This window comes from Naumovozyma castellii, chromosome 2 (genome assembly GCF_000237345.1).
Source record: "Naumovozyma castellii chromosome 2, complete genome".
NCBI classification, from domain to species: domain Eukaryota; kingdom Fungi; phylum Ascomycota; class Saccharomycetes; order Saccharomycetales; family Saccharomycetaceae; genus Naumovozyma; species Naumovozyma castellii.
In genome coordinates, this window is record NC_016492.1 from 676,868 (window position 1) to 699,330 (window position 22,463).

At 37.3% G+C, this 22,463-nt stretch overlaps 13 protein-coding genes across 13 annotated transcripts; 7 read left to right on the forward strand and 6 right to left on the reverse strand.

Annotated features, from left to right (window-relative positions):
* Window positions 1-105: 105 nt before the first annotated feature.
* Window positions 106-1,944, reverse strand: APC4 (anaphase promoting complex subunit 4; the record flags this gene model as incomplete). The annotated part of the gene is made up of 1 exon (XM_003674788.1): window positions 106-1,944. The coding sequence occupies one exon, from the start codon at window positions 1,942-1,944 to the stop codon at window positions 106-108; it is 1,839 nt and encodes a 612-aa protein (XP_003674836.1).
* A 172-nt stretch (window positions 1,945-2,116) lies between these two features.
* TMA64 (Tma64p) lies at window positions 2,117-3,814 on the forward strand (the record flags this gene model as incomplete). Its single annotated transcript, XM_003674789.1, has 1 exon — window positions 2,117-3,814. The coding sequence occupies one exon, from the start codon at window positions 2,117-2,119 to the stop codon at window positions 3,812-3,814; it is 1,698 nt and encodes a 565-aa protein (XP_003674837.1).
* Window positions 3,815-4,002: 188 nt separating this feature from the next.
* On the forward strand, window positions 4,003-4,947 carry MRPL1 (mitochondrial 54S ribosomal protein uL1m; the record flags this gene model as incomplete). Its single annotated transcript, XM_003674790.1, has 1 exon — window positions 4,003-4,947. One exon carries the CDS (start codon window positions 4,003-4,005, stop codon window positions 4,945-4,947), a length of 945 nt encoding a protein of 314 aa, XP_003674838.1.
* A 125-nt stretch (window positions 4,948-5,072) lies between these two features.
* Window positions 5,073-5,420, reverse strand: MRX14 (mitochondrial 54S ribosomal protein bL34m; the record flags this gene model as incomplete). Its single annotated transcript, XM_003674791.1, has 1 exon — window positions 5,073-5,420. One exon carries the CDS (start codon window positions 5,418-5,420, stop codon window positions 5,073-5,075), a length of 348 nt encoding a protein of 115 aa, XP_003674839.1.
* Window positions 5,421-5,670: 250 nt separating this feature from the next.
* On the forward strand, window positions 5,671-6,648 carry PDS1 (securin; the record flags this gene model as incomplete). Its single annotated transcript, XM_003674792.1, has 1 exon — window positions 5,671-6,648. The coding sequence occupies one exon, from the start codon at window positions 5,671-5,673 to the stop codon at window positions 6,646-6,648; it is 978 nt and encodes a 325-aa protein (XP_003674840.1).
* Window positions 6,649-6,913: 265 nt separating this feature from the next.
* ALT2 (alanine transaminase ALT2) lies at window positions 6,914-8,407 on the forward strand (the record flags this gene model as incomplete). The annotated part of the gene is made up of 1 exon (XM_003674793.1): window positions 6,914-8,407. The coding sequence occupies one exon, from the start codon at window positions 6,914-6,916 to the stop codon at window positions 8,405-8,407; it is 1,494 nt and encodes a 497-aa protein (XP_003674841.1).
* A 149-nt stretch (window positions 8,408-8,556) lies between these two features.
* Window positions 8,557-10,323, reverse strand: FOB1 (replication fork barrier binding protein FOB1; the record flags this gene model as incomplete). Its single annotated transcript, XM_003674794.1, has 1 exon — window positions 8,557-10,323. The coding sequence occupies one exon, from the start codon at window positions 10,321-10,323 to the stop codon at window positions 8,557-8,559; it is 1,767 nt and encodes a 588-aa protein (XP_003674842.1).
* A 233-nt stretch (window positions 10,324-10,556) lies between these two features.
* GAA1 (GPI-anchor transamidase subunit GAA1) lies at window positions 10,557-12,308 on the reverse strand (the record flags this gene model as incomplete). The annotated part of the gene is made up of 1 exon (XM_003674795.1): window positions 10,557-12,308. The coding sequence occupies one exon, from the start codon at window positions 12,306-12,308 to the stop codon at window positions 10,557-10,559; it is 1,752 nt and encodes a 583-aa protein (XP_003674843.1).
* A 235-nt stretch (window positions 12,309-12,543) lies between these two features.
* NCAS0B03870 (putative phosphotransferase) lies at window positions 12,544-14,334 on the forward strand (the record flags this gene model as incomplete). Its single annotated transcript, XM_003674796.1, has 1 exon — window positions 12,544-14,334. One exon carries the CDS (start codon window positions 12,544-12,546, stop codon window positions 14,332-14,334), a length of 1,791 nt encoding a protein of 596 aa, XP_003674844.1.
* A 167-nt stretch (window positions 14,335-14,501) lies between these two features.
* Window positions 14,502-16,622, reverse strand: TRS85 (Trs85p; the record flags this gene model as incomplete). The annotated part of the gene is made up of 1 exon (XM_003674797.1): window positions 14,502-16,622. The coding sequence occupies one exon, from the start codon at window positions 16,620-16,622 to the stop codon at window positions 14,502-14,504; it is 2,121 nt and encodes a 706-aa protein (XP_003674845.1).
* Window positions 16,623-17,082: 460 nt separating this feature from the next.
* On the forward strand, window positions 17,083-19,074 carry TMN2 (Tmn2p; the record flags this gene model as incomplete). The annotated part of the gene is made up of 1 exon (XM_003674798.1): window positions 17,083-19,074. The coding sequence occupies one exon, from the start codon at window positions 17,083-17,085 to the stop codon at window positions 19,072-19,074; it is 1,992 nt and encodes a 663-aa protein (XP_003674846.1).
* An 850-nt stretch (window positions 19,075-19,924) lies between these two features.
* ARP10 (Arp10p) lies at window positions 19,925-20,764 on the reverse strand (the record flags this gene model as incomplete). The annotated part of the gene is made up of 1 exon (XM_003674799.1): window positions 19,925-20,764. The coding sequence occupies one exon, from the start codon at window positions 20,762-20,764 to the stop codon at window positions 19,925-19,927; it is 840 nt and encodes a 279-aa protein (XP_003674847.1).
* Window positions 20,765-21,004: 240 nt separating this feature from the next.
* On the forward strand, window positions 21,005-22,453 carry TMS1 (Tms1p; the record flags this gene model as incomplete). The annotated part of the gene is made up of 1 exon (XM_003674800.1): window positions 21,005-22,453. The coding sequence occupies one exon, from the start codon at window positions 21,005-21,007 to the stop codon at window positions 22,451-22,453; it is 1,449 nt and encodes a 482-aa protein (XP_003674848.1).
* Between the last annotated feature and the right edge of the window lie 10 nt (window positions 22,454-22,463).

Sequence of the window (22,463 nt, forward strand, 5' to 3'; positions counted from 1 at the left end):
TCGAGAATCTCATAACAATGTCACGTAGGGAATTCTACAAAAAGATAGCAGAATAATGCAAATAGGTTAAAATAATTAAAGAGCTTTGCTATATAGTTAGTCATTTTAGGTTGTGTCATTGCGAAGAAAATTTAAAGAGATTTCATCTCCAGTGCGATTAATAGATACCTCTGTCATAATGTAGGAAACTTTCTGATCCAACGACTGAATAGTAGAAATCAAAGTTAAACAGTTATTTTGCTTCTCAAAAAGAAATTTAACCTTTTGAATAGAAGCAGAATCTATGCTCAAAGGATAATTTACCTTCTTGGCTGCAGAAATTGTCCTCAAGTTTATGCTATTAGCAGTCCCAATATATTTCACACTTGCTTTCACGTCTTGGGTGTTAGACCTCTTTTCAACCAGGTAAACCAAAAACGGATATTTAGCACAATAAAAAATATCCAAAATCGTGACGTCTTCATCAAAGTTTTCGGTAAATGACCTAGCTGTTCCCCTTATCTTCATTGTTTTCAAAAGCATATTTCTGACATAAGAAGAGTCTATGTTCTCTAGTGTATCACTTATTGATTTTAGTAAATTTTTACTGAGGTCGGTACCATCGGTTGATTTTTCCTTAGTAGTGTCCTGAAAGAACTGGTCGATGATTTCCATTAAGGTAGGAACAACTGAGCCATCTTCGCAAATATTTAGCTTTGGAACATAATCTTCATCTACACATTCAAATATTAAGTCTTGAATCCATAAAATAAATACGGAACATTTCTTCTCCTCTTCACTCGTTTTCTGTGTTATATTCAGAGCTTGGTTGCAAAGTGCAGCTGTGGTGCGTTTCAAAGAATCAAAATACTCTAATTCTTGCATATGACCACTTGCGGGTAGTGCAATAGCAACCACTAACGCCTCACAACGAATGCTTAATAGACTCAACTTTTCTAGTGCAGGAAGTACAGCTAGACTTATAATTTGAATGATTTTCTGGTATTTTGTTTCACTTAGTCTCTTCCATTTTTTTAAATTCTTTTCACCAACAACATTACATAGCCAATGGTTCAGAGATTTTGCCATAAGACCGTACAGTATAAATGATTTTAAGGATTTTGATAAATCTTTTATGTTAAGAATATTGGTCACTTCTAGGAAGTCATCTAATGGTTTCTTAAGATCATTGTCAATTATATCCAAATGGTCAACAATGTAACGATGCAATTGTTTCATCTCTGTTAATACATTGAGAAGTGAAACATGTGGAGTTGATTCCATAAGGGTTGTTAAATCAATTGTACTCGTTTTCCTATCTTTATAGAAACAATGAAATATAGCAGTCTTTTCAAGATGTATTATTTTATGCAATTGATTGGAGGCATTTTCATCTGTGCTGTTTGGCTGGATAGTCAATTTATAAACACCATTTATCATCAATAAATATTCGTCTGTATTCGAATTATGCGCCATATGAATATCGATTATATCGTTGACTTCAAGTGGTTTATCCACATTCCTCCATTGGGTTTGAGTCACCACATATGGTACCACCTCTAATTGTCCTGCATTATTAACAAATTTAATAGGTGATGGCATTAAACCTGAAATGTCGCGATCGAACTCACCCTCATTAGGTTTCTGTCTCACTTCTAGTTTACTCCAGATACCAGTATCCATACATTTTTGAAATCCATCCTGTAATCGGAGTAATGTCATCAGTTTCCCCTCTCTGAATATGTCATGGATTCTTGCAGATCCGTCATTAAACATCACAGTTAAATAATTACTACCAAAGCTATTCCAACATGTAGCAATGACAGCATCCATATTTCTAATAACGATCTTCACTATTTGTGTGTCATCGCGAGTTCTTCTTACAGCAAATCCATACGATGTTTTGTATAACTTTGCAGGATATGATGGATTATAGGAAACCAACTCTTCAGTCAGGTTGCTCATTTATTGGAATATCAGTGTTTTTGACTGTTATATAACGCTTATATAATCTAGTGATATTTCAAGGTTTTCAATGTCAATGGCACTGAAAAAAAAATATTGATCTTAACGTTACTCAAATCGACATCGTCAAGATCCACTTTCCAAGACACATATAGGTAACTACTATAGCAAAATGTTTAGGAAAGAACCACATATAAAGGCATTGAGCAATCTTAAGAATTCTGATCGTAAGAAGCTAGCTCAAACGATCCATGCCCAAACAGGGAACGATAAATATACATGTCCCTCCATAGTAAAGCAGACGAATTTCCAGACTCCCACTACGATAGGAACTATTTACACAGACGAGAAAAATATCCCCATTTGGTTTAAAGAGAAGCATGATCCTAGATTATATGCTACCGTTTATACATGTTGGAATTGTGAGGATCTGCTACCTATCTGTTTAAGTCATGATTTTGTCATCCAGGAAAAATTATTCAATGGAGCCAATTTGATGATTTCTGGTACTATTCCACCGTTTGATGAAAAATTGAAAGTGGGAACGTTATGTGGGGTGGCCAGTTGTCAAGATCCTGGGAGAGTAGTTTATGCTATTGGGATTGTTATGATGGATTTGCCCAAATTTGAAAAAGTTGTTGGTGAAAGTGGTGTTGCAGTTCAAATTATTCATCATTTTGAGGACGAATTATTTAAATCTTTTAAGATAGATTTGAAGCCTCCTGTAGTTGATGTTCAAAAAGGATCTGTTAATGATGAAGAAGAAGAAGAAGAGGAGAAAGAACAGGAAAAAGCAAATGAGGAAGATGAAACAACTAAAGAAATGAGCACTGCAACGAATGTGGAAGATTTAGCTGAAGTTCTAGATCATCTAAGTGTTCAAGACGTGGATTATTTCATTACAAGAGCCCTATATTATACAATTACGACTGATACTAAACTCTCTTTACCAATAAGTGCCTCCAACTTTATATCTCAGCATATCAACAAAAATCTTCCTGATGTGGATCATAATGAAGTGAATATCAAAAAGAGTTCATGGAAGAAGACTGCAAAATTCTTAAAACATTTTGAGAAGGAAGGCTTCCTTAAATTGAAAGGTAAAGGTGATGATTTAACTGTTGTTGGAATGAATAAGACCAAGGATGAATTGAAGAATTTTGTACCTTACAAGCTTGGTAGTAGTAATGGTGAAAATAAAGGTGCCAAGAAGGAAGGGGACTCACAGTCAGGGATGATGTATTCAATAACTTTCTATAAACCGATTAATTTGGCAAAAGATTTAATTAAAGAGTCAGGAATGCCTATGAAGAACTTGTATTTACCCACAGAGATAAGAGATGGGGTTAACAATTATATCACTTTAAAGAACCTAGTGGATAATAAGAATAAGAAGATGGTTCTTTTGGATGATCTTCTATTTGGGATGGTGAACAAGAAACGTACGGACCCTACTGTATCACGTTCCATATCCAGAGCGCAAATCTTAGAGCCAACTTTGAAAAACAATTTTACAGAACATTTCCAAATATATGATTCACAGGGTACCCCTCTTTTTAAGAGTCCCATGAGAGGTTCCCCCCCTAGGATTAAGATTTTAACAGAGATGAAAATTGGACGTAAGGTGATTACCAAAGTTTCCAATTTTGAACAATTTGGTATCAACCCGGAGACTCTAGCAGCTGATTTAAGAAAAATGTGTAGTGGTTCCACGACCATAGGTGAGACAATGACCTCTCCTAAGACTGCGGAAGTGCAAGTGCAAGGACCACACGGTCAAATTATCATTGATCATTTGAATAAATTAGGTGTCCCAACCAAATGGATAGATTATGAAAACAAATTAAAGGCCAAGAAAAAGCGTAAGTAAAACTAAATAGCACATCGATTATAGAACAGAATGCATTTATTGAATAATCATTGATTATATTGTTATTATTTAAGAAATATATCGCCTCCGAGCTTCGAATGGCCGAGAAAATAGACCGCTATAATGTTCCCATCAAATATGAAAACATAAAGTGGAATCCATTAAGCATTGATACTAAATAATAAAAGATGAAGGGAACACGATATAGCATATCTTCAACGATGAACATACTGAGAATACCGGCACGAGCAACAGTGGCCTTTAATAGGGTTCCAATTAGAGGTGGTTTACTGGCACAATGTACCAGTTCGTCACAATCTAGGGGAATCCATTCAACTTCAAATGTTGGAGCTGAAGAAGCTGCCTCGACAACTACATCAGCCACAATTCCCGTGGTACCCACACTAAGTAAGGAGCAATTGAAGAAGAGGGAATTACGTCGTCTATCTCAGAGGAAAACCGAAGCTAAGCGGCCAGCATCGATACATCCATTATACATGCCCGTAGTGGAAGCATTAAGATACATTCGAGCTGCAGAAGTTGGAAGGCCTTCGGGTCAACAAACGATCACATTGACGTCGTTAGTGGTGAATGAAAAGGGTGTTGCACCATTAAACGGACACATTTCGCTTCCTAGACCGTTGAAGGCCTTAAAAGTTGCTGTTTTCAGTCAAAATGAGGAATTATTGACCAGAATGAAGGAGAAATATCATTGTCACTTGGTTGGTGGCGTTGAGTTGATAAATAAAATTAAAAATGGTGAAGTCAAGACTGATTTTGATAAGGCTTTTGCTAGTAGTGATATGGCTAATATTTTAAGTGCTCAATTGGGTAAGACTTTGGGACGTCGTGGGTTGTTACCTAATGCCAAGAAAGGGACAGTTTCCGATGATTTGGAATCACTCTTAGCTGACAAGATAGGGTCATTGCCATTTAGACAAACTGGTAACTGTATTAGTATCGGCATTGGTAAATGTCATTTCAGTGATGAAGAAATCCTGAGGAATATAATTGCCGCCAGATCTGCCGTCATGAAGGCATTAAGTGAGCAAAAATCCAAGAAGCCCAGTATCTTAGGGAAGACAACGTTATCTAGTACTCATGGTCCAGGTATTGTAATAGATTTCATTTAAAGGGGAGGAAAGTGAAATGAATAAACTTGTATATAAAAAATATCAATAAACTCACATTAGTATTCAATTATGTTCTTTATGTTATTTAAGTATTCACATGTATATAAGGGAGACTGGACGGGAGATCAATGAGTCAAATACCATCTTCCCTTCAATCTTCTTCTCTTCAAAATCTTACATTTCTGACTGTCTCTGGCCTTTGCCAGAAAACCAAATTTCCTCTTCCTCTTTAACGTACTTGGTTGGTAGGTGTTACCTCTGGACTTCCATCTCCTCTGCAATATTCCAAATGGGAGCAACGATCCCATCATGGGGGACTGTGATAACACATTACTTCCCATAGGGGACCCGAGTCCAGTGATCCCCTGTCGTATGAGTCCGAGCGAGGAGGAAGTGCCCATGGAGAACCATCTCGTTCCGGCGCCCAGTGTGACGGGTCTTAAATGTGAAGATATCCTATTAAAGAGTGACATGTTAGATGTGGTTCTGTTGTTCTTCCTGAGTGCAGTCGTGTGCTGATACCCAATGCCATATACAAGAACTGAAGAGGAAGATACCGGTTATTCCAGTTTTGTTTCGCGACGTCTCTTTTGCAGTGACAAAACAACAAATAACAAACAACGAACAGAGATAAACAACAAAGACAGTTAGCACCCAACTAATCTCCACTCACAGCTAGAAGGAGAACAGGGAAAACCACACATTACTACAGCTCCATCCGCAATGTCGCTAGATACAAACGAGGACAAGGAGAACAAGACGACCTACGAGTCGCACGTGCATTCCACAAAGCAATCTCATCTCATGCCAGAGACACCTGCACATTTACTTCTAAAGAGGTCTCTGTCTACCGTATTGAAGCCAAACTCGGTGAATGCTACTGATGAGCTGGGAAATATCTCTCCCAGGAGGAGACAATTGCTACAATTGCAGAATAGACTACCTTTGGCTAAGAAAGATAATAATAATAGTAGTTTCTCATCCAGAAAGAATGGGCTGAATAACATCAAGAAGTTGAAGAAATATGGGTCTGTGTTGGGCATGGACGCTCTACCCAGAACGAAGAGTCTGATACTGAAAGATGTAGACGATAAGCCTGACGATGATGAAGAGGATGAAGATGATAATGCGTTTGGCTTAAAATTACGCAATGCCATGAAGCAACACGAAAATAATTCGAATGAAGAAGAGAATGAAGGTATGTCGGGGTTAGGGATAGGATTATTCCATGACAATGAAGACAATAGCAAGAGCAAACTAGGCGGACTACAACAACTCATAAGGGAAAACACTAAGGAAAGATCCACGAGCAAGATAAGGAGCCCCCTGAAAACCATTGGACAAGATACAGATAGCGATAGGGAGATAGAGTACGCACCGATACGGGAAGAACCGTTGCCCTTTGTTCCCTTTGGATACACACCCTTCACGCCGGAGGATATCAACAAACTGAAAACTTTCCATTCGTCATACAAATTAGACAGCCCAGTCTCCACAGTAGAGGATGCAGACAAGCTCCTTGCCCTGGAGACGATAGAGACCAGCGTAGACGACGAAGCAGAGTGGGAGCATGAAGTAAGACACCACCGTCGTCGCCCCACTCGGGACAGCAACGATGACTCAATCGACCTGGTGCCCCTGTACAACGGCGAGGGTCTGGACGAGGACGACCTGCAGGACCTCTTGGCAGATCTCCATTAGAAGCATGTAGTCTCATATAATCTGACACACTTATGTAGTTAACGTTAGTTGAAGACATTGTGGTTCGCGACATTTCGTGCGGCAATTTTTCAAGCGTCTCAAGAGCAGAATCGTCTGTTCAAGAGAATGGGTGTGTAAAGACTCATAATGACTCATACCCTCTGTTGTATTCTACCCTACTCTATATACATATATATAGGGACAACCTCTCTCTTTTTTGCAGTTGAAATAGTCTCTCTCCAAGTGAATAACAACAACAAATACAATGTCTCCTCTATCGCTAGAAAATAACGACTTCCAACCAGCTCCCAAGTTGTCCCTAAAGGACATCAACGAGAACGTTGTTGATGCTAAATTTGCTATCAGAGGGTCTATCTCCATCAAGGCAGAGGACCTACAAGTGCAATTGAACAAGAACCCCCACTGTTTGCCTTTTGACGAGATTACAGTGGCTAACATCGGTAATCCGCAAGAATTGAACCAAAAGCCACTCACTTTTGCTAGACAAGTGGTCTCCATCTTGCAATACCCTGAATTGTTGAATAACCGTGATGTCCTCACCAAGGAGAAAATCTTCAATTCTGACTCTTTTGATAGAGCTGAAAGATTACTTCGCGATATCGGTGGATCAGTGGGAGCTTACTCTGCCTCACAAGGTGTCTACGGTATAAGAAAAACAGCTGCTGAATATATCACCAAGAGAGATGGAGGTGAACCATCATATCCAGAGGATATATTTCTCACTACAGGTGCCACCTCTGCAGCTTCTTACCTACTGTCCGTCCTTTGTAGGGGCCCACAAACAGGTGTCTTAATCCCAATTCCACAGTATCCTTTGTATACAGCCACTTTGGCTTTGAACAAATCCACTATGATCCCCTACTATCTTGATGAAGAATCGGCATGGTCCACAAACACGACAGAAATTGAAAAATTGGTCCTGGATTCCATAAAGAAGGGCATTAAACCTTCAGTTATAGTGGTTATTAACCCTGGGAACCCAACAGGTGCCGTCCTATCTGAATTAGCTATTGCAAAGATTTTCCAAATTGCTGCCAAATATGGGATAGTGGTCCTAGCTGATGAAGTGTATCAGGAAAACATATTTGATGGCGTGCAATTCCATTCTACAAAGAAAGTTTTGAGAGGTTTGCAGAAACAATATCCGGGCAAGTTCGATAACATTCAATTGGCATCCATGCACTCCACTTCAAAGGGTGTCTTTGGTGAATGTGGTCAAAGAGGTGGATATATGGAATTAGTAGGCTTCACTGATGAAGTGAGACAGCTTCTCTTGAAATTGGCATGTCTGGCCGTATGCTCCGTCGTGACAGGTCAAGCAATGGTAGATTTAATGTTATTACCACCAAAGAAGGGTGATGCCTCGTATGAGCTAGACAAGAAGGAACGTCAAGAAATTTTTGATGCCATGTATGAAAGAGCAAGAAAACTATACGCAATGTTTGATAAGCTGGATGGTATTGAATGTCAAAAACCTCAGGGGGCCATGTATTTATATCCAAGCTTGATTTTGTCCAAGAAGGCAATAGCAAAGGCGGAAAGTTTAAATTTGACACCAGATGAATTTTATTGTCATGAATTATTGGATGCCACAGGTATATGTACTGTGCCAGGCTCAGGTTTCGGGCAGAAAAAGGGAACCTACCATTTGAGAACTACGTTCTTGGCACCAGGTATAGAGTGGATCAATAAATGGGAAAAATTCCATAAACACTTTTACGAAAAATATCAAGATTAAGGTTGGCAAATTTTATATATATATTTACATGCATCCATCTATTTAATATATATATATATAATTTGAAACTTTCGTCTTCATTATATTAATAATGCTTTTATATTCTATCATTGTTACTTTTACACTATTACATTTATTTCTATAATCTATTATATTTCTCTAGAATATCCCAACTTATTCCATTCAACGTCATCTCCAGAGTCATCATGTTTCATAGTGGGCTGCGACGTAGTCTCTTGATAAGTCTGATAGTAAGAAGTAGATGGTTCAGTGATCTCGGGACTCTCGGTTTCTTGCGTATTCGTTACATTTTTATTATTCAATTTCCTCCTCTTCGGCGTTGTAGGTACACTCCCTTCTACTTTCGTAACTCCTTCTTCATTATCATTAGAATGATTGTCATCCTCATGGGACTTTTCACCATTCTCTAACTCGTCTTCGGTTCGGGTATTATCTATCATAGGTGACATCATTGCACCAATATCCTCTTCATCTTCTTGTCGATGTTCAACATTATCTTCAGTGTCAGATTCATCATCCGTGTTGGCCTCGTACTCAGCTTCAGGATCTTCCGGATTACGGTCTTCTAAATAAATACAACCTCTACCAATCTTCACAATATTCTCAGTCGGTAAATCTTGTAATATCTGTTCAATCTTATCATATGATTTCGTATATAGATCAGGTATATCTCCAGTTAATAAGTCACCGGGGACACCACATGCTCTATCGTTCATCTTATTATTGAAAGTATGAGGACCATATTTTAAACACATAATCCAATCGGCTAGGCATTCTTCCTTATGTGGGCCCAACAGTTTCCTAATCTGAGGAAGACCATTGGTAAGTCGTTTACCTCCCAATTTTGTACCTAACCCAATATTGATTTGATATTTCTCGACAATTTTTTCAAATATATCAAAAAAATCTTGATTCTCAATGGTAGTTGTCTCAAAAAAAATGGGTATTCTAATCATGCTGAAAATCATCTTGCTGATAAGATCCACCAAATGACCAAATTTGGAATTTCTCAAGGGAACCATCCAAATAAATCGAGAACGATAGTCTCGAAAATATAAAATCTGAGGGTACTTCCCACCCAATTTCTCACCCGGAAATGGTTCAAATACCTCTACCTGTACTCTTTCCAATGGTAATAGACCCTTAAACCAATTAATATGCTTATATTTCTTAAAAGGTATCGTCTCCTTGGAGGGATTACAGACAGAACAAAATTGGCAAATTCGTTCTACGAAAAAACGTGTAATATTGGAATACATAGGCCCTAGTAACTGATGACATTTTCTCGGTCTTCCATGATCATTAATTAAATGCCATGTCATGATCATATCATAAATAAAAACGGGTTCACAAACCATTCTATTTTGACGTAGTTTGTCACGGACATTACCTTGCTCATCTAAACCATATCTTCTATTGAGAAATACAAGTCTGGAGGCAGCTCTAAATTTGTCCATTTTTAATGCTGTAGCACTAAGAGTTTCTTGCGTTAGGGAGTTGGTCTTGATCAGCTCGTAGGTACTTTCATTTAATTGCCCATTAATGGTCTTTTGGAATTCGAAAAATTCCCTTTCCCCTCGTTGTACAAATGCTAGATCCATATCTTCATCAACATAGTCTTTGTATTTCTCACCAATATTCGGAATTAAATAACCTTTCAGTTTGAGCCTTTTGATCGGTTTATCCCTCTTACTGTAGTCATAATCGTATAGGCCATCCTCTTCTTCTACTTCTTTGTGAATGTGTTGATTATCTGCCGCAGATTCATCTCCCTCTTCTCCATCATCTTTTAGTTTTTCATGGTTCTCTTTCGTGTATTCATGGCTCTCATCATCATTGAAAAATAAATTGGCTCTACCTCGCAGGGCGCTTGACTCATGTTCTGATGGCTCCATTTTACAACACTCAATATTGTTGTTCCTCAGGATACCTGTAGTCTATCAACAATTCTATTTAAGTGAGCCTCATCGACTATTAGTGATTAACGTTATTGTCTGAATTGGTTTGGTGAAAAATTTCAAGATTTGACAAGGCTACGCGAGGAATTAAAAAAGTTCAAGCTTGACTCTTAAATAATATCATCATTGAAAATACGTATGCATACTTACTTAGTGTATAAAATATATGCTTATTGTTGCTTCTTGAAATCTTCAGAATCATTACTCAATTTCACAGTGTCCAGTGCAGAAATTGCGACAAGCAACCAAGGTGTCCACCACCCAACACAAAGGACTAACCAAGTCCAACATCCTAATTCCCTTGATGCAGAAACAAGTCTTTCAAATACATCCAATCCAGAAAATTCATTATCACAAAGAAGACTAAACAGCCATGTAGCAATAAATGGATTTGAAACCAATAATAATACAGAATTCTTAACTCTTGTACGTGATATTGTGGGAGTATCGGAAGTAATCGTCTTAACTTGAGTCATAGGGAATGAGAGTAGACCCATCCCGAAGGCTAAGGGAAAATTTACCATCAATAACGACGTTAGAAGAAGGCTCATAAAAAGAAATGCAGTGCTTCTCAATCTGTAAGATAGAAGGTCTTTCATAAAAGCATTGCCTTTCAATATGGCTGGATACAAGCAGATAATAATATTAACAGCTAGTAGTATAGTGGGGAATGGTGAGTAAATGAAAATGTTGGAAACTATAAAAGTCACAACTAAGGATACAAACCAGAACAGGATCGAAAGAAGAGTGTATAACGAAAAAAATGGTAATGTGTAATATGGGTTGTTGAAATATGAATTCAATGATGCTAGAGCAAATCCAATGGAAATTGCAACAGTGGACGGTAGATAACTACTGATGGAGACAAAATGTCTAGGAGCCAACATTAAGTAGAAAAAAAATGATTGATGGAATTTTTCCAATAAATTATTAATGGACCTAAACATAGCTTCTGGAACACGGCCAAAGGATGTAACATCAAATGGCCCATTTTGGCCTCTGGCTCTTAGAGTTACCGATTGGATTCTCCATCCACTAAAGGCTTCGTTACCGTAGGTCTTTTTAACCCCAGATAATGCAGAATTCTTAATACTTGACATCAGAATCTTTAATCTTGAAAATAATGTATCTTCTTTAATTTTATCAAATGGGGTCCCATGTAATGAAACTTTCATACCTTCATGTTCTGCAGTAAACACCCCGATATTGACCATATCAAGGTTTGGCAATTCACCGTTTAGTCCATCATAGTATATCTCCATATAATCAAAGAGGTCACCTTCTCCAGCAAAATCAAGAACAATGGCAGCTTCAATAGACCCACCTGTTAAATCTAATGATGTATGGTAAGCCTCTACCCATGACCTTAAGGCAGCTTTGGGATTCTCTGTGAAGACAACAATGATGTTCTTGGACCAGACAGGCCAACGAGAGAAGTATCTTGCTAAAGCTACACCCAAGGCGGCACCATTGACATTAAACTCTCCATCTGCATTAAACCAAGGAATTGCCAAAACCATAGATTCTGTACCATCACCACGGGGAGCGTGGAAAACACCATATAATGTATCACCTGTTTCATGATTCTGATAAATATCAGTCTTAGTGCCGAATTGTTGTAACCACTCTGACATAATGGCGTTTCTTTCCACGGCTGACGCATTGCGAAGTTCCACAATTTGTGATCTGTATCCTCTAACAATATTCCATTCGGACTCTCTAAAATAACTGTATGCCTGGGATGGCATCAAGGCATTCTCTGATATGTAAGTGTTTCTGTATTGTCCTTCGAAGGGCAAGATACCGATTATTACTATTCCGAGAACAATACATAATGTGGAAATTAACGGTAGCAGAGAAATTACCTTTGGTATGAGACCTCTTGCAATTACTTGTCGTTGAACTCGCTCAAATAAACCCATTGCTCTTCTAATCCTCTATTGAATAGACTTAATTGTGAGTTCGTTGTTGGATTACACATTGGTGTTTTTTTGACAAGTGACATTTTCCAGTTCTACTTTGAAATATAGGTGAACGCTGCCATTCGAACCTCGGGAATGACACTTTGATAAATTGTAAACCAAGTTGAAGAGACAACTAGATTTGCCTGTAGTCTCTACACAATCATGGTTAAAACAACTAGAATATTACAGTCATATGAGTGTATTTACAGAAAAGAAGAACACAGATGAGCAGACTGGTTATTATGTCGGTATCGATGTCGGTACGGGATCTGTAAGGGCATGCGTAGTGGATTCCTGCGGTAACATGCTATCACTAGTGGAGAAATCCATCAACAGAGAAGAGCTAAAGCCTAATTTCATCACACAATCCACCAGGGAAATTTGGCAGGCATGTTGCTTCTGTGTAAAGACTGCAATTGAGCAATGTAAGGTAGATAAAAGTTTAGTATTAGGAATTGGGTTCGATGCAACCTGTTCCCTAGTCGCTATAGAAAAAGGAACCGACAAACAAGTAGGTGTTGGTCCTAATTTCGAAAACCGTGATATGAATGTCATACTTTGGATGGATCATAGGGCAGTTAAGGAAGCAAATGAAATTAATGCTACGAATGACAAGTGTTTAAAGTACGTTGGTGGTGCTATGTCAGTGGAGATGGACATTCCAAAAATTAAGTGGTTAAAGAACAATATGGATCCTAACATGTTTAAGAAATGTGAATTTTTTGAATTAGCAGACTATCTGACTTTCAAAGCTACCGGGAAAAGAACAAGGTCGTTTTGTTCAGTCGTTTGTAAACAAGGATTTTTACCCAATGGGGTTGAAGGTTCTAGCGAAGGTTGGTCTAAAGAATTTCTAAGCAGTATTGGATTAGAAGACTTAGCAGGAAACTCATACGACAGCCTTGGTGGAGCCTTAAAAAATGATTCACAGGATAATTTCCAGTCTAGCGGTAAATGTTTGGGACCTCTAAGCAACGAAGCTGTCATTGAGTTAGGATTGTCAGAAAATTGTGTGGTTGGAGCTGGTATAATTGATGCATATGCTGGCCTCATTGGTACGATTGCTGCAACATCGGAGGGCTCCCATCAAATTAAGAATGACTCTTCTATCGGTTTACAAAACGCAATAGGAAGATTAGCATCTGTTGCTGGTACTTCAACATGTCACCTTTTGCTATCAAAGGATCCCGTGTTTGTTCCAGGAGTTTGGGGCCCATATAGGGATGTTGTTGCCGATGGATACTGGTGTGCAGAAGGTGGACAAACGTGTACCGGTGAATTGTTATCGTACGTATTAAGCATACATCCAGCTTTCAAAGAGTTAATCAACGCATCTGGGGTCGCAAAAATAGATAAATTTCAATATCTAAACAATATGTTAGATGAACTAACTATAAAACACAAAGTGAACTCAAAATTGCAATTGGCAAAACATATATTCTTTTATGGGGATTATCGTGGTAATAGATCACCCTATGCCGACCCAATGATGTCAGCGGCAATAATTGGGCAATCTATGAATCATAATTTAGAAAATTTGGCTGTTACGTATTTAGCAGCATGTGAGTTTATTGCTCAGCAGACGAGACAAATCGTTGAAACCATTCGAAAAGCGGGTACTCATGTTTCTTATATCTATATGTCTGGTGGCCAGTGTCGAAATAAATTGCTTATGAAATTACTCTCAGATTGCACTGGTTTACCAATTATGCTTCCAAAATATGTTGATGCTGCCGTGGTTTTTGGTGCTGCCATTTTGGGTGCCACTGCAGATGCATCTAGGAAAAGCGTTGAGATAGAATGTGATTTTGGTTTTATGTTGTGGGAGACAATGGACAGGATGACTCCACATGGTACATTACTTGAGCCAAACGATGTGAATCATCCCGATCGCAAACTACTAGATGTGAAGTACCAAATCTTTTTGGATATGGCTGAAACTCAGAGAAAGTATAGACAAATGGTCGATGACATTGATATTTGAAGAACATTATTATTTGCTTTAAAGACATGCCCTGTATTTACATATAGACTAGATTATATATATATGAAAGTGTGAACAGATTTGATATTTTGATTATCTACAGTAGTATAAACTTATTTAATATTTTAGTTATCTACAGTAGTATAAACTGAATTGCTGTTGCCTTTTCAATTTGGAGAATCCACTTCATGATGACTGACCTCAGCATTCTTTTCGGCACCGGCATCAATCGTTTCTGTTTCAGCAGTTTTCAGTTTATTCTGTATTTTCTTTAGTATGAGATCATCACGATCAGCCAAACCAATTTTTGAGTAGGTGTCATCTATACTCTGTAAACACCATGATACTTGTCTCCATCTCTTTTGTTCTGCCCATTTTTTTGCAGCCATCAACCTGAAGAAAGCAGCCTTTCTCTTTCTCGTAAATCCTTTTGACACAATGTCCTGATCAGTGTCATTATTAGCATCATTACTAACGTCTTCCTTTGTTAATGGTGATGGGGTCATTACGTGTCCCTGCATATCTGATTCAGAACTTTTTTTCGGTGAAGAGGTGTTTGCTATGGTCCCAGCTGCTTTGTGTTTTATCCTTGGGTCAACTCTTAATTCGTAACAATCGCTTAGTCTTTCCCAAATCATGATTTGAGAGCATGCTCCCAATTTACATTCAACAAGTATGGTTTCTAAATAGCTGATTGCATATGGAGTACTAGTCCATGTATCACTTAGAGAAAGGAACAATTCAGACGCTAAAATCATACATCTAGTTTCATAAGACCTCACAGGTACCACAATTAACTCATCTGTGTTCCTTTTATCTGTTTCAGGAAGTACGGTAGCACAATTTTCATAAGTTGATAAGGCTTTTTCAATCAATGGGTTTATATCATTCTTAAGCATCTTTACTGTTACAATATTTTGTGCTCCCATTAATAATGACACTGCACACCACTCCAAGCATGATGCTGAGTATTTGGGGAATGATTCCAAATCATGTGTTAAGGACTCATATGTGGCATATGCGGTTTTAAAATCAGATAACATCATGGACCAATCTGCCAATTTCCTCATTAAAAATTCTGAGGATGCAGAAGTAAAATATTCATTTCCTTGAGCATCCTTTGTGAGGAGATTTTCTTGATGTGTGAGTGCTGTCTTTGTCATAAATTTTTTTAAGAATTTTGCACCATGAAATAATGATTTTCTTGGTTGCAATATTGTTTCATCCCAAAAAGCTATCTTTCTCTTCATAAAGGGAATCATTAAATTGTAAACGAGACTATCTAGTATATTGTAGATTGATTGAATTAATTCGTACGGTAGAGTTACCTCCTTTGGTTGATTTAAGAAATATATCATTTCCTCTAGAGAAGACATGACAGGTTGATGCAGATGCACTTGTGGATCTGATGGATATGAATCCTTCCATAACGGGAGAGAAATACATTCAACAAATAATTGTTTCTTTATTTTCTTTGTTAAGGCCTGGCATGTTTCAAATTGTTCAATGAATTGATCATCATAACATAATAGTACAACTGGTAACATATCATTTGTATTCATAAAAATTGGGAAATTGTGGGTAGAGCTATTTAGGTTTTTAAAGTCCACTAATAAGTCTCTCACATCGTCATAATTTTGACCTAATGATATATCCACAGCAATTAGCGAGACCACGGGATGATTGAAGCATTCATAAGGTGACAGTATAGTGGTCGATGAAATTGCCAATGAGAAAAAACTATGATATATGGACTTCTTCAATAATTCGTATGGAGTGTTATCATCGGTATTTTTTTGAATCAAATCTAGGTAATTCTGTAAATAAATCTCTAATGAATGGTAATCAAATAACATATCATTAGCATTTTTGGTAGCTATGACATCACCTAATGGTTTGGTGAACCTTATATATTGTGATTGGGTTGAGTCCCTCTGGAATAAACTATTTGATCTACTTCTACCTCTTGTTCTAACCTTAGGTAGTGGTGAAGTTGTTGGTAATGTTAACGTGTTGTTTGATGAGATTTTATCTTTTTGAGACTTTTCCAGTTCATTTGCTTGATCTCTATCAGAGACACATCCACTGAAGAATCTTAAGAGCATATAAAGGGAATCTATATTATATGTTTCTAATATATGATGATCCAATTCTGAGGTGGATGTAACTGCAATAACTGGAGATATAGCATTGGAGACAATCCTCTTGGCTATTTCAGATGGAACGGTTTCCTTGCCATAATCCAAATGGAAGAGCAGATTCATATAATGTTCATAAGAAAAGTTCATCTGTACAGATTGTCCACCGTAAGACACTATACGTGAGTTCTTTCCTTCGAATCTTCTCAATATTGCCAAAACTGCACTCACACTATGATTGATTTCGACTCAAGTTTTGTTTGATATTGTTCATTCTCGGACTGCCAAGAAAACCAAATCAGCTAAAGAGCCGCCCCAAAAATTTGGGTCTCCATTTTCTCTTTTTGGAAGGGATTTGGCTCAATGGTTAAAACAATTAAAATTCTTGAAAAAAAATGTTTTTAATTTTCTTGGATCGAAACGTCTTGAAAACCATTTTTAGCATTCTCGGCTTGACTGAAAATCTAAAACAAGCCTTGTTAATTGTTCACAGGACAATAGATCTGCTGGCTACATCTTTGATCTTGAACCACTGACACATTCCCTTGATAGCTCTCCAATCGTAGTCCCCACTTCCACACACACTATTGAAACTACTGGCGAATATAAGATGAACTACGTGATACTCTCGCTGCTGTTCTGTCTATCCGTAGTAGAGGCATTCAATCTACCTGGGTTAGGTCCGGTGACCTACCAAAAGGGCGATGACATTCCATTATTAGTAAACCACTTAACTCCATCCATGCATTTCCATCACAAGAATGAAGAAGGAAAGGATATTTCAACGGCTAAGAAATATGTGGTTCATTCCTATGATTACTATTATGAGAAATTTCACTTTTGTCAGCCTGTCCATATTGAGAAGGCCGGATCCTCCATCGGTTCTATCCTGTTTGGTGATAGAATATATAATTCACCTTTCCAATTAAACATGCTGGAAAATAAAACTTGTGTACCCCTTTGTGAAAGTATAATTCCTGGGAAGGATGCTGAATTTATAAACAAATTGATTAAGAACGGCTATTACCAAAATTGGTTTATCGATGGACTACCTGCCGCAAGAGAAGTTTATGATAAAAGAACCAAATCAAGTTTTTATGGGAATGGTTTTGAATTGGGGTTAGTCGAAATTAGACAAACCACTGGTGACAAATTATTGCCAGATTCTGTTCATGATATAAGCGATTTGGCTAAGAGAGATGCTAAGAATCTCGTTCAGAATTTGATTAAGGAAGTTGAAGTTCCTTATTTTGTTAATCATTTTGATATTGTTATAGAATACCATGAGCGTGGAAATGGTAATTATCGTGTGGTTGGTGCTACTGTGAACCCGGTTTCTATCGCACGTAAATCAGCTGGGGACTGTACCCCAACAGGGAAGTCCCTAACGTTGAATGAAGAGGAGGATAACAATGTCCATTCTACTTATTCTGTTACATTTGTCCCCTCAAAAACTTCTTGGGTGACAAGATGGGATAAATACCTGCACGTTTATGATCCAAAGATTCAATGGTTTTCATTGATTAATTTCTCTCTGATTGTCATTCTTCTTTCAGTCATTTTAATTAATTCTTTATTAAAGGCTTTGAAGAGTGATTTTGCACGTTATAACAACATAAACCTTGACGACGACGTAAAGGAGGAAAGTGGTTGGAAATTAGTTCATGGATATGTATTTCGTATCCCAAAAAACCCAATGATATTATCAATACTAGTCGGATCTGGTTTCCAATTATTCCTAGTGATTGTGTGTACTGTTTTCCTAGCAGCCATTGATATATTATCACCAATCTACAGGGGTGCGTTACCAACAGCAATGATCATATTATACATACTATTTGGTTTCATTAGTTCTTATGTTTCCATGGGGGTATATAAATTTTTCAAAGGTCCTTATTGGAAAGTGAACATGTTGTTAACACCTATATTAGTACCAGGTCTCATTATTATTACCTTTTTAGCACTGAACCTATTTTTGATGTTCTCAGAATCATCTAGTGTTGTCCCAGCAAAGACAATCATGACATTGATTCTTTTATGGTTTGCCGTTTCTATTCCATTATCAGTTGCAGGTTCTCTTATGGCACAAAAGAAATGCCATTGGGATGAACATCCAACCGTTACAAACCAAATAGCTAAAGTCATTCCACCACAGAAATGGTATTTGAAAACAATTCCAGCCTCTCTCATCGGAGGTTTGTTTTCATTCGGTTCCATTTCAGTACAATTGTATTTCATTTACACAAGTTTGTGGTTCAATAACATCTTTTACATGTATGGATTTCTATTGTTTTCGATCTGTTTATTCACCATGACCATCACTCTAGTCACTATACTATTCACATACCACTCTTTATGTCAGGAAAATTGGAAATGGCAGTGGAGAGGCTTCTTTATTGGTGGGTTAGGTTGCTCCATCTATGTTCTACTCCATTCATTATTCTTTATAGAATTGAAATTAGGTGGCTTTACTAATATTCTTCTCTATATGGGTTATTCATCGGTGGTAACTGCCTTGATCTTCCTTGTAACGGGATCGGTTGGTTTCTTAAGTAGCATGTTCTTCATCAAAAGAATATTCTCATCAGTGAAAGTGGATTAGACGAACTTACAAAGAAGGTAGTATTCTTTTTTAGAATGCTCTAAAGACAACATAGAAATTTCATCCATTTTAATATAATGTATACTATACCACTGTGTTTAAAAAAAATGTACTATTTATCAAATGTGCTAGGTTATATATAGAGTAGAATGGCATCACCATTATATTAGATCATGTGTTTTCATATTTGGAACTCCTTGATTTTCTCAGTTTGTGTTTTTATGTTGTTTACGTGTCTATCGTTGAGAAATTCTTTGTATATTGCAAATGAGTTCTATTTATTATATTTAGTAAAGAAATATCTCAGGCCCGTCCAAAAATGGATCTTTTAGGATACGAATGATATAACCAAATAGGAAGTTTCCTCAAAACTTCATTTCTTTTGTTATACATTTGTTTCTATCTAATGATAAGTGAGTTTATTAATAATTCAACTGATATTCTCCTGATTCACATTGCATTACTACAGTTACTAAATATTATTGTCCATACACTTTTTTGTTAGGTATTTATTAGTTATTATCGGTCTTTTCTATTCTTTTGAAAGATTCCTTTAAGCATGGTCCTAGTATTATGAATGCTACTTTTCCATCGTGTTTTATCTTGTTTCATATTATTATGAGAGCATTGGCGAACTGTAGGAAATTAAAAACAAGCAACTCCTTTAGCATTCCTGTGTCACAGATCTCATTTGTTTCAGGATGAGGAGCATAGCAGGTACTACTACTTCTTTGGAAGATCATGGTAAGAAAAGATGTACAGGAATAATAAGTTCAAAATTTCATAGTTAATACAATTGATGAGTTTTTCCAAACTTTCACTTTCGTATATCATTACCTCATCAAGTTCCTTATACCGAAGCCTCGAATCTATTATTGTACCAGTCCGGTATCTTTTGATCCCTTTCCAAAAATGATTCACGTGTTATTCGAAGCATATTGTCTTTGATATCGCTCCTATATAATATGGAGGAATAGAGGGATGCGCCTTGCCAGGATCCCAAACATTTGATTATTTGAGCTTCAGTATCCTTCTCTATTGCCGCTATCAGTGTTGGTGAGATGGAGATACCAGAGATTATTAAGTTAGATTGTATAGATGATCGAGTGTCTATTGGAACTATTCTCAGAACTTCCTTGATTAGAGAATTTATCGATTTTTCATCAGCATCAACAATTGGTACTTCCATATCATCTGAAATAAATATACTATGCAGTCCGTCCTCGCTTGCTTCTGAACTTCCTCTCGATAATAACCATTTCTTAGCTCTTGATGTTGATTTTAGAAAATGATCCATTATACGTAAATCATAAATAGGGGTGCATGTTGCCATACAATAATCAATATTAATCACTAAGCCAGTTCTAGTTCCGCTGGAAAGACAATGCATAATTGGAGAGGGAATAAAAGTCACTGATGAGCATTGTAGCATCCTGAGTAAAATAACACAGTACTTTTGTTTTTCGAGCAAAGAGCATAGTATCTCTTCACAAAGAATAATGTCAATATCTTTAGTTGCCATCTGTAATCCCTCTCGGAAACATTTCTTGAAGAATCTGCTCATCTCTAACTCGGAATAATCTCTCAGCGGAGGATTCGGGATTTCATATTTGTACTCAGGTTCGTAATATCCTCCTTTACCTATTTCAATGTATGATTGAGTAATGTTAAGAACAATGAAACTGTTCATATATTGAAGAATTGATGTATCCTCCAAAGTAACAATAGACTAGCAACGTCAATATAAAGGGAACTGAAATTTGTATAAGCTGGATATTTTTTTTTGAGATAGCGAACCTTGAAAAATTGGTTCTTTCGAAATCCCCTTCTACAATATTGTATGACATGTAGATAACCATTACGTTAAGAGGCATCTCTTATTACCTATCCATAGATAATTAAGCAACATTAGAAAAATAACTACAAGAAAATGGGTGCCATAATCTCTCTTCCTATAACAATGGCTAGCACATTTGCAGCCTCCTGCCTTGGGGGATGTTGTTCAAGCGCACTATCGAAGACAGTCTCATCCCTGGGTTCTTCCTCTCTAGGGACACGTTTGCTATATGCAGGATGGCTACTATTAAATTCTCTAGTTTCTTGGGTATCAATGTCCGTGAATAAGTCATTTCTTTGGCCGGGAAAGACATGCTCTGCGACAGGTGAATGTGGGTACTTTACGGTCCATAGATTGAACTTTGCACTTGGGATCCTACATATTATAATGGCAATTATCCTACTTGGTGTGAAATCTACCAGAGATATACGGGCGACGTTACAGAATTCATGGTGGACAGTGAAGTTTATACTGTATTTGGCATTCGTTATAATATCGTTTACCATTCCCAATGAATTTTACATCGTTTTTTCTAAATGGGTATCTGTACCTAGCGGTGTGATCTTTATTTTAGTTGGGTTAATTCTATTGGTAGATTTTGCCCATGAGTGGGCTGAGACCTGCATATACCATGTGGAGATGGAAGATGAAAGTTCTGCATTCTGGGAGAAATTTTTAGTTATCGGTACTTCTGCTATGTATACTGCATCGATGGCAATGACTGTACTAATGTATATCCTATTTTGTCATTCACAGTGTAATATGAACCAAACTGCTGTAACCGTGAATCTAATATTAACCGGTTTGACAATAATATTATCTGTTAATCCAAAAATCCAAGAAGCCAATCCTAAGAGTGGATTGGCACAGAGTAGTATGGTTTCTGTTTATTGTACCTACTTGACTTTGAGCGCAATGGCTTCTGAACCTGATGATAAGATGTGTAACCCATTGGTTAGATCTAGCGGTACAAGAAAATTTAGTGTTATTCTTGGATCTTTATTCACGTTTATTGCGATAGCATATACCACAACAAGGGCTGCTGCAAATAGTGCATTTCAAGGTACATCTAATAGTGGACCAATTTACTTAAATGATGACATGAACGATGTAGGAATTGGTGGACAATCTAGAAATCAGTTAAGATATGAAGCCATTAAGCAAGCTGTTGAAGAAGGATCCTTACCAGAGAGTGCCTTATATGATACAACATGGCTAGGAAATACACCAACGATGGACCGCAACACGGCAACTTCTACAGAAGGTACAGAAGGTACAGAAAATGATGACGAACTAACAGGAACTAAATATAATTATTCTTTGTTCCACATAATATTTTTCCTTGCAACACAATGGATTGCAACTCTACTGACAGTAAATGTAACACAAGATGATGTTGGTGATTTTATACCAGTAGGAAGAACCTATTTCTATTCTTGGGTCAAAATCATTGGAGCATGGATATGCTACGGTTTATATGGCTGGACAGTTATTGCGCCTGCCATAATGCCCGATAGGTTTGATTACGATGAATATTATTAACCTTATGACA